The sequence below is a fragment of the Papio anubis genome, chromosome X (assembly GCF_008728515.1).
Source record: "Papio anubis isolate 15944 chromosome X, Panubis1.0, whole genome shotgun sequence".
NCBI lineage: Eukaryota > Metazoa > Chordata > Mammalia > Primates > Cercopithecidae > Papio > Papio anubis.
Genome location: NC_044996.1, coordinates 34,049,269 through 34,064,656, shown reverse-complemented (window position 1 = coordinate 34,064,656; position 15,388 = coordinate 34,049,269). Strand labels below are relative to the sequence as shown.

Genomic DNA, 15,388 nt, shown 5'->3' with positions numbered 1-15,388 from the left:
TTCAGTGGTCTACGCTAACACAGCTCCAACACTTATATTCAGGAAGGACTGCTCTGCTAAATAGTATGTCAACCAAACCAAATTGTAAGACAAGGACATGCAATCCTTTAAATTTTACTATCTTAAAGCCAGAGCTACCTTTTTGGCCTACAGGACAGACAGCACTATTATGAGTTGATAGACAAGAAGCAGGCCTTGGAGTTCCACTACTGATTGTCAGAAAGACTAGAAGGACTCAAAAGTGTCCAATCCTGCAATTCTGGGTCCATAAGTCATTCTATAAGCATTTTGAACAGCCAGTGCCTGAGCTTCCCCATCACCCAAAAACTTATTTGCTCAACTAGCTGAAAACATAACTGGCAGCTTAGGAATTTCCTCATGCTATGGATGTGGAGGAACTAATATGGGGGACCAGTGGCCATGGGAGGCAAAGGAATTAATGCCAAAAGATCACTTCACTTCACCTAACCCTGCCAGTGAACCAACAGCCTCAGTCAGTGTTTGGTTGTTAAAAACCCCCATAATTAAAAAGTACTGTATCACCCGATGGGGAAAGGCTTTCACAGAGGCAGTAGGAGAAACAACCTGCCTAGGGCAACAGCATTATGATGAGACTAAAAACAAAACTCTATGGAGAAACGCCCAGAATGACTCCTACTTACCAGGTCCAAACCCTTTCTCTCGATTCTCTACTCTAAGCCACACTTGGTATCAGGTAGAGGCTCCAAATGCTTGGAAGGTACCCTCTGTCCTATAATGGATCTGTGGAGCATGGGCATATCAGCAACTGCCAGCTAAATGGACAGGGGCATGTATGTTAGGAACAATCAAGCCATCCTTTCTAATTCCTCTAAAGCAAAGGGAACTCTTAGGATATCCAGTTTATGATGAAAATAAAAGAACTAGAAGAAGCATAATCACAAAAATAGACACAAATGTCAAAAAGATGTGGACATAGGAGACTGAAAAGATAATTGTCTCCTGAAAGAATCATTGAATATTATAAGCCAGCTACCTAGGCGCAAGACGGGTCATGGGGATATTGCACCCCAATCTGTATGCTCAACTGCATCATAAAGTTGTAGGTAGTCCTTGAAATTATAACCAATGAAACATCAAGGGCACTAGGTTTATTGGCAATACAAGCAACACAAATAAGAAATGCTGTATATCAAAATAGATTAGCTTTAGATTACCTCTTAGCCTCAGAAGGAGTAGTAGGTAGAAAATTTAATTTAACCAACTGTTGCCTAGAAATCGTTGATAATGGCCGAGCTATTATGGAAATCACAGCTAGAATGTGCGAGCTGGCCCATGTTCTAGTTCAGACTTGGTCTGGGTGGTCCCCGGATTCCTTGTTTGGAAAATGGTTCTCAACCTTTGGAAGATTCAAAACCCTCATTGGTAGGTTCTTGCTTATTCTTGGCATCTGCCTCATCCTCCCTTGCCTTTTACCTCCGTTTATTAGGCGTATTCAGTCAACTATAGAGGCAGTAGTAACCCGACACACTACCATGCAGTTGATGGCATTAACCAAATATCAGCCGCTGCCAGTAGAAGAAGCTCAGCTCTGTGAAGAGGTGGCAAAAGTGGTGCTTTTTATTAACACCTTTGTTATAAAAAGCACCAAAGGGGGGAATGGAACAGGAATTAAAAGAAATTAAAGGATGTGTAAGCAGAAACTCGGTTGTATGTAAGAAAACCCAATTCCCCCTGAGAAAAAGAAAGAGCTGGAGTCCTTTAAAAATTAACTGCCTGTTTTTCTGTGGCCAGTGAGCCTTATCTCTCCTCCTTTCCCAGACATTGTAAAGACCCTGTTTCCCGAGCTGTGCAGCTGCAAGGTCACTAGACAGATAAACTCAAGTTGTAAAACCTGTTTTTCCTTGAAAATTAAGAAATGATGTAATGCATGTCTCAATTAATTGAATAACTGTCTCTGTTTCTCACTTCCGTAATATGCTTCCCCCTGCCCCACGATATGCTTAAAAAGTAACTTAACTGTTTGTTCAGGGCTCAGTCCTTTGGATGTTAATCTGACTGGGCTGGTGCACCTAAATAATAAATATCCTCCTGAACCCCATCGATCTCTCTGATTCCTTATCAATCCCGCTACACTTTGAGAACCTACAGCACAATGGTCAGGCATTGATCAGACATTGTGGCAATCCTCACATTTCCTGGCACAGGGCCCTGTAAACACAGCAGCCAACAAAGGTTACTGAGTGAAGTAAATATAGGTACAAAAAGACTTATAGAACCATTATTTTCACAATAAAACATCCTGCCCCTGTTGCCCACTGCCAGAGAATAACCATCATCTTTCTTCTTTCAAGGACCCTTGTGAATAAACACATACAAACTGGCAGAAGCAGGAAATATGAGGCAGCATGTTTAATCATCTCCATCTATTCAAAAACCCCATGAGATAGTTATCATTGTCATTCCCATTTTACAGATTAGAAAACTAACACAAACGGAGAGTGATCAAGTGAGATTAGCCAGCTACCAACAGGTAAGCAAAGCAAAATTTCAGATTCCAGCAGTTTAGCTCCAGGAGGAGCCAGCCTGAGGAGGAGACATCTTAGTTAAAATCAGAAAGAGGCTGTCAGATTGTCATCCCTTCCCATCTCTTCGAAAGTGAATTGGTCAAATATTTTCTAGCTGTTTTCTTACCCATCCTCTGGGAACATGAGGTATAATGGGTGCACTCATCCATTATGATCAGTCGTTGAGGTGACTGGAACCCACAGTACATGTAGGGGCCCACAAAACAGTTTAATTTCTTATATAAAATGAGGTTGATGAAAAGGGTCGTTGTGCAAGCAAAAATAGAATGAGTCACCCAAATGATGGAGGATAGGTCCTATAGTTGAAACCTACTCTCTATATTCAGGACATTAACAAGTCCTGCAGTATCTACAAAATACTTCTTAAAGGAAGAATCTTAGAGCACTCAATCTGTCCTGGCTGTGTTTATTTGACAATAAATAAAATGTATTTATTCCTAAACAAGAGCTCAGAAAGGTATCTGTAGAAAAGGGCAGGAGTAGAGGAAAAGAGGGCTATGCAGCAGCAGGAAAGAACGGAAATCACTGCAGGTCCACAGCACCAGTTCAGCGCAGAAGGTAAGTGCGCATTTGTAATGGGTCTGTAGCCGGAGACATAGCAGAAGCTGCACTATCCACAGTCACAACCAGAGGCAAAGGAAGGATGCCCTGCAATTTTAGAAATCTTGGCTGCAGCTGGGAACGGTGGCTCACGCCTGTAATCCCAGCACTTTGGGAGGCCGAGGTGGGTGGATCACTTGGGGCCAGAAGTTCCAGACCAGCCCGGCCAACATGGTGAAACCCTGTCTCTACTAAAAATACAATAATTACCCAGGTGTGCTGGTGCATGCCTGTAGTTCCAGGTACTCGGGAGGCTGAGGCACTCCTGAGTACCTGCACAACACATGCAAGCATCCACTCCATCCTACTCCCTGCCCCCCCCCCCCCCCCCCCCTCCCCCTTCTCCCCCTTCTCCCCCTCTTCTCCTCCCCCCTCCTCCCCCGCTTCTCCTCCCCTCTGCCCTACTCCCCCCTACCTTACTCCCTCCCCTCGCCCTACTGCCCCACCCCAACACGTGCTCTTCTGCACCCAGGGCAAGGCCAAGCCCCTGAGGCATGCGCACCTCATTAGGCCCAACCCACAGCAAATAGCGGGAAGAGGAAAGGCAAGAAAGGAGGTCTCTTAAGTGGATACACTGTTACTGAATCTAGGCGCCCAGAAGATGGAGGTTGTAGTGAGCCCAGATCGTGCCACTGCATTTCAGAGACAGAGTGAGACTGTCTTAAAAAAAAAAACAAAAACAAAAAACAAAGAAAAGCAATCTCAGATGCTCTAAGCATTGTGCGTGTTTCTACCCTTGCACTTTGATGTGGATTCATTACTAAAAATTAATAGTGAACTTTCTCAAGGAGGGTGCTCCATTTTTACATAGTGCATTTGCGCAGCCCACAAGCTTTGCAAATCCAGGCCCAAGCTCCTGTTCCTGGAGACCTAGGAATCATGGAGCTAGTGTGAAATCTCTTATCGCCATAAAATGGGCTTGCACAATTCCGCACAGCAGCTTCCCCAAGTTCCACACTAATGCATGCCAGTCTACAGCACAACGCATGCAAGCACCCACCCCATCCTACTCCCCCGCCCACGCCCTACTCCCCCGCCTACGCCCTACTCCCCCCTCCCCCGCACCCTACTCCCCTCCTTACTCCTCCCCCATCCCCTCCCCCTACCCCCGCCACCAACACGTGCTCTCCCCCACCCAGGGCAAGGCCAAGCCCCTGACGCATGCGCACCTCAGCAGGCCCAACCCAGAGCAAAGAGCGGGAAGCAGAAAGGCAAGAGAGGAGGTCTCTAAGTGGATACACTGTTGCTGAGTCTAGACGCCAGAAGAACCTTCCAGGCTGCGACTCACAGTTCTAGCACTGCCTAGGAGATCGTGGTGGCCCCAGCTTAGAATCTGCAGAAGCACACAGCTCCATCCATACCACTCAGGGTATGGAGCCTCTGGACCAGTCTAGCCAGGATATCACCAGCTTGCTCAGCCTTGGAGTCGACTACGAGAAGGAACTACAGGGTCAGTACCTGAATAGGACTCATGCTTTTGTGAACTCAGGAAACCGAGGTTCCCTGGGAGAGGCAAGTCGACTGGATGATGCCCCCGCACTACCACTGCTCTGAGTGCAGCCCCTCACCGCCTCCTTCCAACACCCTCAGGACCAAGGCCTTGATCTTTCTCTTGGGGTTTCTGCTTTTCCAGATATGAATGCTGCGGTGCTGTCGCCTACTGAAGAGTTCAAAGAGGAGGAAGAGGATGCACAGTCTGAGTCTGGGCAAGGCACAGCAGCAGCAGGAGAAGAGTCAAAGTTGGCAGGAGCCCAAGGCGGAGAAGAAAAAGATGGCGGCGGCGGCGGCGGCGCAGGAGCTCCTGGCCTCCTATGGAAAGAAAACCGCGAGGGCAGCAGCGGCAGCGATGGCGACGATCAGGACAGCGACCAGAGCGAGAAGGAACCCAGACAGCAGGATTCGCCCCCACCGGGCGCTGTCGGGGGGCTGGAGCCTGGCAATGCGCAGGAGCCCAGCGTCCACGCCTTCACCCCCTTGCAGCTGCAGGAGCTGGAGCGCATTTTCCAACGCAAGAAGTACCCCAGCGAGTTCCTGCGGTAAGCCCATTGCTGGTTGGCGCGCGGTTTGCAGGGAGCACGTGCTGCTCCAGGGTGGCGTTTGGCTTTCCCCCAGCCCTCTCCTGCCCTCTCCCCTCCTGAACCAAAACCCACCTGGGGCCTGGTGTCGCTGCCGTCCCCTCCCCGCAGACCCCTGGCACCTGGTGGGTTCTGTAGTGGGGCTGTGCCTATTAGGCATCATGTATAATTTAAATGAACCAAGTTGGGCAACTTTGGGCTGAGGTCGGTTATGATAAGTAACTCCTATCGCAGCCGAGGCAGAAATAAAGGTTCGGTACAGCAAGTGCAGGGTCGCATCTTGACCTTATTTAAAATTCTGAGAAGTCTGTCGTTCGGCTGGGTTTCCTTTGGTGTTAATTGTTCTAAGTTTCAAATAGTAAGAACATATTTATCTTGATTAACGATTTTTGTTATGGGGGGTTATTTTTTATTTGTTTGAGAAACAGTCTCGCTGGGACACCCAGGCTGGAGTGCAATGGTGCGATCTCGGCTCACTGCAACCTCTGCCTCCCAGGTTCAAGAGATTCTCCTGCCTCAGCCTCCAAAGTAGCTGAGACTACAGGCGCCAGCCACCACTCCCGGCTAATTTTTGTATTTTTAGTAGAGATGGGGTTTCACCATATTGGCCAGGCTGGTCTTGAACTCCTGACCTCAAGTGATCCTCCTGCCTTGGCCTCTCAAAGTGCTGGCATTACAGGCGTGAGCCACCGCCTTGATTTTTTTTTTTTTGGCATCTCCTTTTATTTGTGACCTGAGAGAAAAGTTCCTAACGTGAGGCTCAGCTGGATGTTACAGAACAGCCTACTGCGTGTGGGGAGTTGGTAGAATAAAAAATTAAACACAAGAATGAAACGACACCCACAACTCCAAATGCTAAACACGTGTGGTTTCTTCCCATAGGAGGAGGCTGGCAAGAAGCATGAATGTGACTGAACTCGCAGTGCAGGTCAGTAAACCGAAAAAGCAGTCGGGCAGGGGAGCCATTCTAAAACCTGCTTCAGGGCTTCGACACAACTTTGACCCAGACATTGTCATCTTGGTGTTTTTGTGGTTTTTTTCATGTATAGGCAATGAGGTCTGAATTTTGGGATCTTTGTGGCTGGAAAATGCAGCAAGGAAAGCTCAGCTTGTGGAAATTTCCCGTTACCAGAGGGAACATGACTATCCACGGAAAAAAAAATTAGCACTGAACGGTTTCCTTTATTCCTTGTGTATAAAATATATTATGCACTTGAATAAATTATAAATATATAAATATATGTATTCCAAATTACAAATATATATATATATAAAATATATAAGAGTGTAAATTAAATATAGCATAATATATAAGATTAAACTCCTAGCACTGGTATCCTTTAGGTAGCACTTCCATGTGGAGGCATCCTGGGGTTTTCTGACCTGGGGATTATTCAAATTAATGCTCCAAAGAGCTCCATTAAACTAAATTATTTAATATATTTGAAACCAAGCATAAACTCTTTGGTTAAGAATTTATAAATGTTTAGGCATTGGGGTAAAGGAATAATTCACAACCAGAATGTATGTTTCCTGAAGCTGAGACTGATGGGGAGGGGATAGCATAAAGTTCAAGTGCCTGGCCCTCCTACTATTGTTTTTAAGTATTTGGTAAAGCCTTGTAGAGAGTGGCAGCTCTAAATTTTAATTTTCTGGAATACTTTGATTTGGCAGCCTGAAAACATTGCTGACATAGTTTTGCATTATGGTACAGATAGCAAAAAGGTTTGCAACCTTTGCAAGTTTATCTACAAATTAAAACAAATTTCACGATCAATTTTGCATAAATTTCCACCAACCTAAGAAAGATAGAAGTGTTAGGTAAGAATTGTATATAGTCACACTCATGGCTTGGGGAAACTGCTCCCATTCAACTTTTGAAACTACCAAATGCATCAGTAAATATTTTCTTGAGCAATTTCTAGCATTTAAGAGATTTTTTGTTTCTTCCAGTTTGTTGTACTAATAGGAAGAGATGTGTTTTGTGTTATATGTTGATAGTGAGGGATGGCTCTCAGGTCAGGCTAGACTCTTACCTGTGGCAATTTGAAATACCTTTTTATTTGCTCAGGCAGTGATAATAAATTTGTAGGTCAATGGATCCAAAGGAGTATTTGCAAAAAAGGAAAAGAAGAAAGAAAAATCGGGATGACCTTAATTTAAGCTTTTCTGCAGAGCTCATGTGTGTGAGTGCGTTGAGGGAACTATGCTGCGGTTCTGTCAATGGTGGCATGTAGAAAAGCAGCCTGACAAAATGGGGCACTGAGTGTTGACATCCTGTTGCCCACCATTTTCAAAGGCAGGCAATGCCAATTTGGGGGAGATGAAATATTGACGTTTGGGTGAATTGCCTTTCCCTTCCCTGGGTTTACATAGCATTCACTCAATGCAGTTCTGAAGGCAAAAGGACCACTCTCACTCAGCAAACAAGGGAAAAGGCATGATGTTCTCATTTATTGCCAAACATTTCAGCATGAATATCTCCAAAAAATTTTAATAGACGTTTCCCCCTCTGTATTGTAAAGATAATAAGGGCTGTTTTATGAAACCAACACTGAGAATGGGGACCTAATGTTGGCCCATAGCACATTTAGCCCACTTTTGGCATTACTTATGTTTATGAACCTTTGACCACAGCTACATTGCAATTGCCTCTAAACAAGCACTATTACAGTAGGCTTAAAATTTAGACTATATATTCATGAGGGAGAAGGACTCCGAACAGTAAGATGGGAGAAGGAAATGGGACATCAAACAGGGAGAGGAGTCCCTTTGTCCCGTAAAATTTGCAGTTTGGGAACTTCTAGAAGGATCAAAATACAATGGAAATGTCGTTAACTAGAAGCTTGGGGGATAGTGTTGTTTAATGGACAGGTTTTATTTTTTGGTCTTTTAACAGTAGGCAGGTGTTTAGGGAATAGTGTTTGTTGATACCTCCTCCACATGACTACTGAACATGTTCAGAGATGCCTATTTGGACACTCCCGCTTTGGGGATGCTGATGAGATTGGGATCTTCTGTTTGAGTAGTGAGGCTAGATGGCTGATGGTGTCCCATGGAGCTGGGCAACCAAGTCTCTCCCACATCCTGGGACTGGGGAGAACCAAGTGAGCTGACCTTGTCCTTAGCCTGGGAAGAGTTGGAGGGAGGGATAAGTTGGAGCTTGCAGAATTAGCAATGCTTCCTTTCTCTCCAACTCTCAACTGGGCAAAGCTTTTTGAGAATTTTTGTGAATTTGGACAACATTTGTGTCCTCCTTTCACAAAACTTCAAGCTGAAGTGTGAAGACAGTGTCTAGGGCTTCAGATACCCTCATTTCCCAGCAAGACAATCCATAAACTCCCTGAGCCCCCGTAACGAGACTTGCCTTGCAATATACCATCTTTTTAATTCTCAAGGAGTTTCGGAAAATGAATGACCCATTAGAGGTTCTTGAAGGAAAGAAAACTTGTTTTAAAATACAATGTACTCTTACTGATTTTTTACTTTACACTGAAGATGGGCTTTTCAAAATGGGGGCCTCATCCTCTTGGTATGACTTTAAAAGGCACCCTCCCCATTTTTTCCAAGCTCAGCTTCCCCCACGACCAGGGTGACAGTGGCCTAGTAAGTAGTAGTTGGTGGGCAGCTGGATAGCTGATGGTCAGGTATCTGCAAGCAGATATGCCACACATAGCAATACCAGGAGGGACCGAGTTCCACTCATCAGCTACACCTGCACCCAAGAGTGGAAAAAGTAGTATTACAGATGAAAGGACAGAGACAAAGAAATAAGCCAAGCCAGAGCATACGTAGCACATACTTGGAGCTCACTATGGAAATGTGTGGTGTTCACCTTTCTAAGATATTTTAGTAGTCAGGAAGTAGCTTGCCTTGATGCACCGGAAAAGGTTAAGGGCAGAGAGAGTTGCTTGTTGTGTGTTTTCCCATGATGAAATTAAATGCTCAATATACTAAACCTGTTTCTTTTTTCCTCGGATTGAAGATTTGGTTTGAGAATAGAAGAGCCAAGTGGAGGAGACATCAGAGGGCATTAATGGCGAGAAACATGCCGCCCCTCATGGTCGTGGGCCAGCCTGTCATGGTAACTGCAGTTGAGGCCATAATGGCACCCTTGTCCATCAGCGGGATGAGAGATGGTTACTTCTGGGGCTACGGCCATTCCAGCACCCTGGGTTTCTCCATGTCACCCTTTCCTCCTCCGTCCTTGCCCCTTCCAACTGTGTTTCTTCCACCTATGCCTCCCTCTGACGAGGCCCAATTTGGCCCACTCCCTTTTGTTATCATGCATTCTTTCCCATTCCCCAATGTGTAAGGGATACCCTCTGTGCCACTTTTTGCCAGAGCGTGTTTGAGCCAGATTCGTAGTTTGCGTAGCACCCCATCAAGAGTAGTTCATCAAATGTCTATTAAATGTTTTAAAGAAAAGTAGATTATTGACCCATTTTTAGGGCACTTTTAAAAATGTTTCTATAAATATGTGAAGGGTATGTACATTTGTTTTGTGTGTCACATGGGGTCAGTAAGTTCTGAATAAAAATTGTTAAGAAATGCCATTCAAACCGAATGTCACGGACTCTCCTCTCATGCAGTAATCTTGAGTCACCATCTGGGGGTTGTGCATGTCACAGAAGTTTCCCATGTGCCTATGGCAGGCTTACACTGACCCACACATTCTCTTCCACCCCCACCCCCAACATCCCATACTCATCTCCTCTCTGCCCCATTGATACCAGATACGTGTGCAAGATGGGGTGGTGTGAGTCCCTAGTGAGAGAATAGTGTGTTTCAAGGCACTGCCAGGGTGGAAAACAGCAAAACCAAAATGGTATCGGGAAGGAAGCCAGCCCACTCTTAAAAATTCATTAAGTTTTTTCTTGCTATGGAAGACTTCTTTAAAAAGTAATTTTCTTTTAAAAATGTAAATGTAAATAGTGCCATGAAATTATACACTGATTTAATGGCTACAGTAACAAATTTTTTTTTTTTTTTTTTTTTTTTTTTTTTTTTTTTTTTCTTGGGGGCAGTCTCGCTTTATCCTGGGCTGGGTGCAGTGGCGGATCTCAGCTCACTGCAAGCTCCGCCTCCAGTTCACGCCATTCTCCTGCCTCCAGCCTCCCGGTGGCTACTGGACTACAGGCATCCGCCACCTGCGCCCGGCTGGATTTTTTGTATTTTTTAGTAGGGGAGCCCAGGGGTTTCACCATGTTAGCCAGGATGGTCTCGATCTCCTGACCTCTGATCCATCCGTCTCGGCCTCCCAAAGCTGGAATTACAGGCGAGCCACCGCGCCCGGTCGGCAAATTTTTATATGGTTTACCACAACAAAAGAAAAGAAAAAATATACCAAAAAGTTTTTAAAAAGTGATTATGAACATTGTGGTGATCCGGTGAAGTGATTGCAATGCCTGCCGATAAGGAGTCATGGTTACAACAATGTTTTCTCTGCAAATTATTTGATGGCCACTTTCACAATGCTTATGTTTTCAGCCTGACGGAAAATTCCATTTTCTTGGGTGAGCATGAACTTTCTGTCAAGCTTTCTGCTGCTATTCATTCCCCACTTCTCTCTTTACAATTGTGGGTGTCAAGCTTCAGCCACACAATTGCATTTGATGTGAGGGTTTTGCAAGGAGAAGGAGGTTTCTTCTACCCCTGAAGTCACAAGCCTTGGTGGGAATAGGGAAAGTCCATGAATTCACTATGCATTTATGCATGCCCTTGGGCCAAGTGGATTCTTTTTCTTCTCAATTGAGATTGCTGCTTCTTTCTTTCTTTCTTTTTTTTTTTTGCTGTGTTCTCATTGTATTGTGCTTTGTATAGTTATTTACAGTAAGTCCCGCATGTCAGTGTACACATTCAATCGGGAAATTGTTTCCATTGGTACACATTTATGACAATCGATCCTATTCCTGCTCATTATTTTGTTTTATATTCAGATAAAATATTTGGTAGCCTAGAGGGTACTCAGAAATAGGCAAAAGAAAGGTAAAAAGAGGAGGAGGAGATTGAGATCATACTTCCATTATCCTCCTTGTGGTTATCATATTCATAACATTTACACCATCAAGAACATTTTTGCTTGCCCATATGTTTCCTTTATATATAGAAAATGAGATCTCCTATACTCAGTTGGCATTTGTTTTCATGTATCTGATAAGTACCTCGTAGAATTATAGGTCAAGACATTGTCTGGCTCTGGTAACCTAGATTCTGAATTTCAAAGCAGAGTTCTTGTACCTTATGAAATTCAAATTCATAGAATTATAGGTAGGATGCCGTTTCACTTAAAATCACATAAAATGAATAGAAACTGACCTTGAACAACACATTGTCTAGGTAGCATACACTGGGACTAGTTCAAGGGGCTGGGTAGAAAACAAGTTACAGTTTTTTTTTTTGATGGGGGATATTACTGGAGACAAGTACCCTTAAAACTTTCATTCCCTTTTTATTAGCAGCTAACATCTTGTATGCCTTTACTATGTGACAGGCAATAAAATAATTTCCTTGGATGATTTTGTTTGATGTTCAAATGAATCCTAATAGTGAGGTTCTAAAGAAGAGGAAACTTGTCCATGGTCCAAAGCTAATCAGAGGAACAGGATGTGAAACCAAGTTTGTCTGGCTCCAGAGCCCATGCTTTGTCAAGTTTAATTCAGCAGTGGTGCACTGGGTTGCCACAGTTAGGGCAATCTGGCTTTCAATCCCAGATGTGCCACTTCCCAGCTGTTTCCCCCTGGGCGTTTTACTTAAGCTCTATAGTTTCATTATTATTCTTTATAAGATGATAATATATCAGAATTGATGAGAGTAATAAATAACATATGTAAGTGGCCTTCCACAACGCCCAGTCACAGAGTAAGCACACAGAAATGTTTTCTACTATTATTCTATATTATCTTCTATCATCACATTATTATAACCTGTTGTCCCACCTTTCCTATGTGGTATAACAGAAAGAGACCTGATTAAAAATAAGGTGGTCTGGGTTCTTGCTGCAGCTCTACGCTGTCTTTGTTTCCTTGAATGAGTTGCTTAACCTACTATATCTCTGCTGTCTCATGTGTTAGGTCATTCTTGTTTTGTTATAAAGAAATGCCCGAGGCTGAGTAATTTATAAAGAAAAGAGGTTTAGTTGGCTCACAGTTCTGCAGGCTTAACAGGAAGTGTGGTGCTGGCATCTGCTTCTGGTGAGGACCTCAGGAAGCTTACAGTCATGGTGGAAGACAGACTGGGAGCAGGCATCTCACATCGTGAGAACAGGAGCAAGAGAGTGGGTGTGGGAGGTGCCACACACTTTTAAACAACCAGATCTTGTGGTAACTCGCTCACTATTGCAAGGACAGCATCAAGCCATGAGGGTTCCACCCCCAGGACCCAAACACCTCCCAACAGGTCTCACCTCCAACACTGGGGAAAATAAGGATTACATTTCAACATGAGATTTGGGCAGAGACAAATATCCCAACTTTATCATCTCACCTATAGAATCATGAGAGTAATAGTCTGACTCATGTATTTGGAGCAGGTTTAGTGGTAAAAGTTTATCAGGCATAGTTCAAAAAATCAGAAAAAATAGGAATGAATGCCTTATGAAAAAAATCATTTCACGCATTGTTTTCTAGAGTGTAGAGAGTACCATTCATGTTTATATGCGTGCTCAACCCCATTTTCCCAGATCAACGATTCCTGTTTGTCCTTTCTTGACAGAGAAAAGGAATCAAATGAAGTGAATAATACAGAGTGGAATTTTGTAAAGTGAGCAGAGTGGATATCTATAAAGGCTTTTCCATGTTTTGGCTATGATAATGATTTATGTGGCTGTCTATATAAAAAGGGTGTATCATTTAAACATGCCCTGAAATAGTTAATGATGAAATTTTGTGATGTCTCGATGTGCTTCCAAATAATCCCAGGTTGGGTGCAGGGATGTTGGAGAAATCAGCAAGGCTATTGATGAAACAAGACTGGATATTCATAATTGTTGAATGTGGGTGGTGGCTATATGAGTGTTCATCTTATGCTTCTTTTTATATATTTTTGAGATTTCCTATAATTTTTTTTTTTTAAATAGTAAGGGTGGAAAACCTAGATGCTAACAGGGCCAGGAAGGTAACATAAATGAGGAAAACAAGCAGAGTGGGGACTGATAAACTGGGAAAGGATATGTCTCCCCAAAGGGAATGGCCACTACTCTGCTTCAGCCTAATATTTCTGGTCAGGACTTTGGGGTCCAGATCTGGCAGATTTTCCAGTTTGTAAAGATTGTCCATAAATAAGTGTTTACATGAAACCTTCTAGTCTTTAAATCTGAGCAATCAATTCAAATATGTTTTATTTCAAAGTACACTGGTCATCCAAAACAGATCTGCAGACCAGATAGAGGATGCAGCTTACAGTTTGCAACCTATGCTTGAGAAGGTAACTTTAGGCAAATTCAAAACCCTGAGGCAATAGAATATGATTGAAAGCACCTCTAAAGCCAGCAATCGTAGGATGCCATCATTCCACCTTATTTATTTCTCATTATAAGTACTGTTCTCATGTGATAAAAGAAAAATTTCAGCCAAATTAAATTTAAAGGAGTTTAATTGAGCAATGGACGATTCGCAAATCGGGCAGCCCCCAGAATGACAGCAGATTCACGGAGACTCCAGTGCAGCCATGTGGTGGAAGATGTATAGACAAAAAAGGGAAACTACATACAGAAATCGGGAGTGAGATAGAGAATGGCTGGATTGGTTACAGCTCGACGTTTGCCTTATTTGACATTTTCATTTTACCAGTAATTTTAAAAACTGTCTTTATTTCCCAAAGATTACTTAAGGCACATGAACTAAAAGGCATTATACTTTTTACTTTTCTGACAAAATATGTTATTATTTAAGCTTTTTTGTTTTTAAACCAATTAGTTAAAGCTCTTTTGTATATAAACATCACACACATAATATATATAAATACACAGACAGAAGTTAAAGGACACATTTTCCAAGCCAGGAATTGAACCCTGAACCCAGGCTGCCATTGTGAAGAGAGAGCATGGCCGTGTGGTTACAAGGTCAAGTTCCCAAGGATATAGAAGACAAGAGGGAAATCTTATCCATTTTTTTTTTTTTCAGGGACCTGCAGCAAAGCTTATAACTGATCAGTTTGCTTGGCTGTCTTGAACAGCGGGCTTACGGGTGTCTTAAGCCTATGTTCTATCTTAAGGTGCCCCTCATTAATGACAGAAAGTACGGAAAGACACACAAAGCATACCAAATTTGCTACAGCTTAAGACTAGCCTTACAAGTCCTTTTTTCTGATTAATTTAAACTTTACAGGAGACAATTAGTGATTTTTACCATTCATTCAACCGGTTTGCACAGAGAGAGAGTGAGGCCAGAAGTCTGACTGGTAAGAAATTCTTACCTGTTTGCCAGCATGCCAGGCTTCTGTGTTCCCTTTCCCTGAGTGGCCCTAGTGACCCAGCTCGCCGCATCATAGCCCTGGGGGCCAAGCCGCAACACAAAGGAAAATTATCTTTTTCTGTTTTGGCCAGAGTAAAATATGTGTGACAAAACTTAGACATTAGCTACTCTGCTTAGCACCCAGTATTAAACTGGATGGCAGGCCGGGCGCGGTGGCTCAAGCCTGTAATCCCAGCACTTTGGGAGGCTGAGACGGGCGGATCACGAGGTCAGGAGATCGAGACCATCCTGGCTAACCCGGTGAAACCCCGTCTCTACTAAAAAATACAAAACACTAGCCGGGCGAGGTGGCGGGCGCCTGTAGTCCCAGTTACTTGGGAGGCTGAGGCAGGAGAATGGCGTAAACCCGGGAGGCGGAGCTTGCAGTGAACTGAGATCCGGCCACTGCACTCCAGCCCGGGCAACAGAGCGAGACTCCGTCTCAAAAAAAAAAAAAAAACAAACAAACAAAAAACAACTGGATGGCTTAAATTTGTCCTTAGATGGGTCCTGTCATCTTTAATCCAACTTCTGACTAGGAATTTCAACACGTGGTCCCTGGGCAAGATGGTCACCCCGAGTAACAGAAAAGATAAGAAAGGGAAAGGAGAGAGAGAAAAGCATTGCCTGTGGCAGGGTGGGGAAGGTGAAGAGCTCAAGGAGGCCAGAGAAGGAATCACCCATTCACTGCAAT

General features: G+C 43.7%; 2 protein-coding genes across 4 annotated transcripts in view; one reads left to right on the top strand and one right to left on the bottom strand.

Annotated features, from left to right (window-relative positions):
• Positions 1–9,809, top strand: part of LOC101007563 (rhox homeobox family member 2) — a 35,548-nt gene extending 25,739 nt beyond the window's left edge. For all 3 annotated transcript variants that reach the window (XM_021932598.2, XM_021932599.2, XM_031660637.1), the window contains 4 exons: positions 4,307–4,617; positions 4,801–5,203; positions 6,125–6,170; positions 9,228–9,809. In XM_021932598.2, coding sequence (XP_021788290.1) covers positions 4,539–4,617; positions 4,801–5,203; positions 6,125–6,170; positions 9,228–9,557 — 858 coding nt within the window. In that variant the 5' untranslated portion in view covers positions 4,307–4,538 and the 3' untranslated portion in view covers positions 9,558–9,809. The remainder of the gene's footprint in view (positions 1–4,306; positions 4,618–4,800; positions 5,204–6,124; positions 6,171–9,227) is intronic.
• LOC101009313 (putative uncharacterized protein CXorf42) overlaps positions 1–15,388 on the bottom strand; it is a 117,136-nt gene that overhangs the window by 28,192 nt on the left and 73,556 nt on the right. The gene's annotated exons all lie outside the window — the stretch shown is intronic.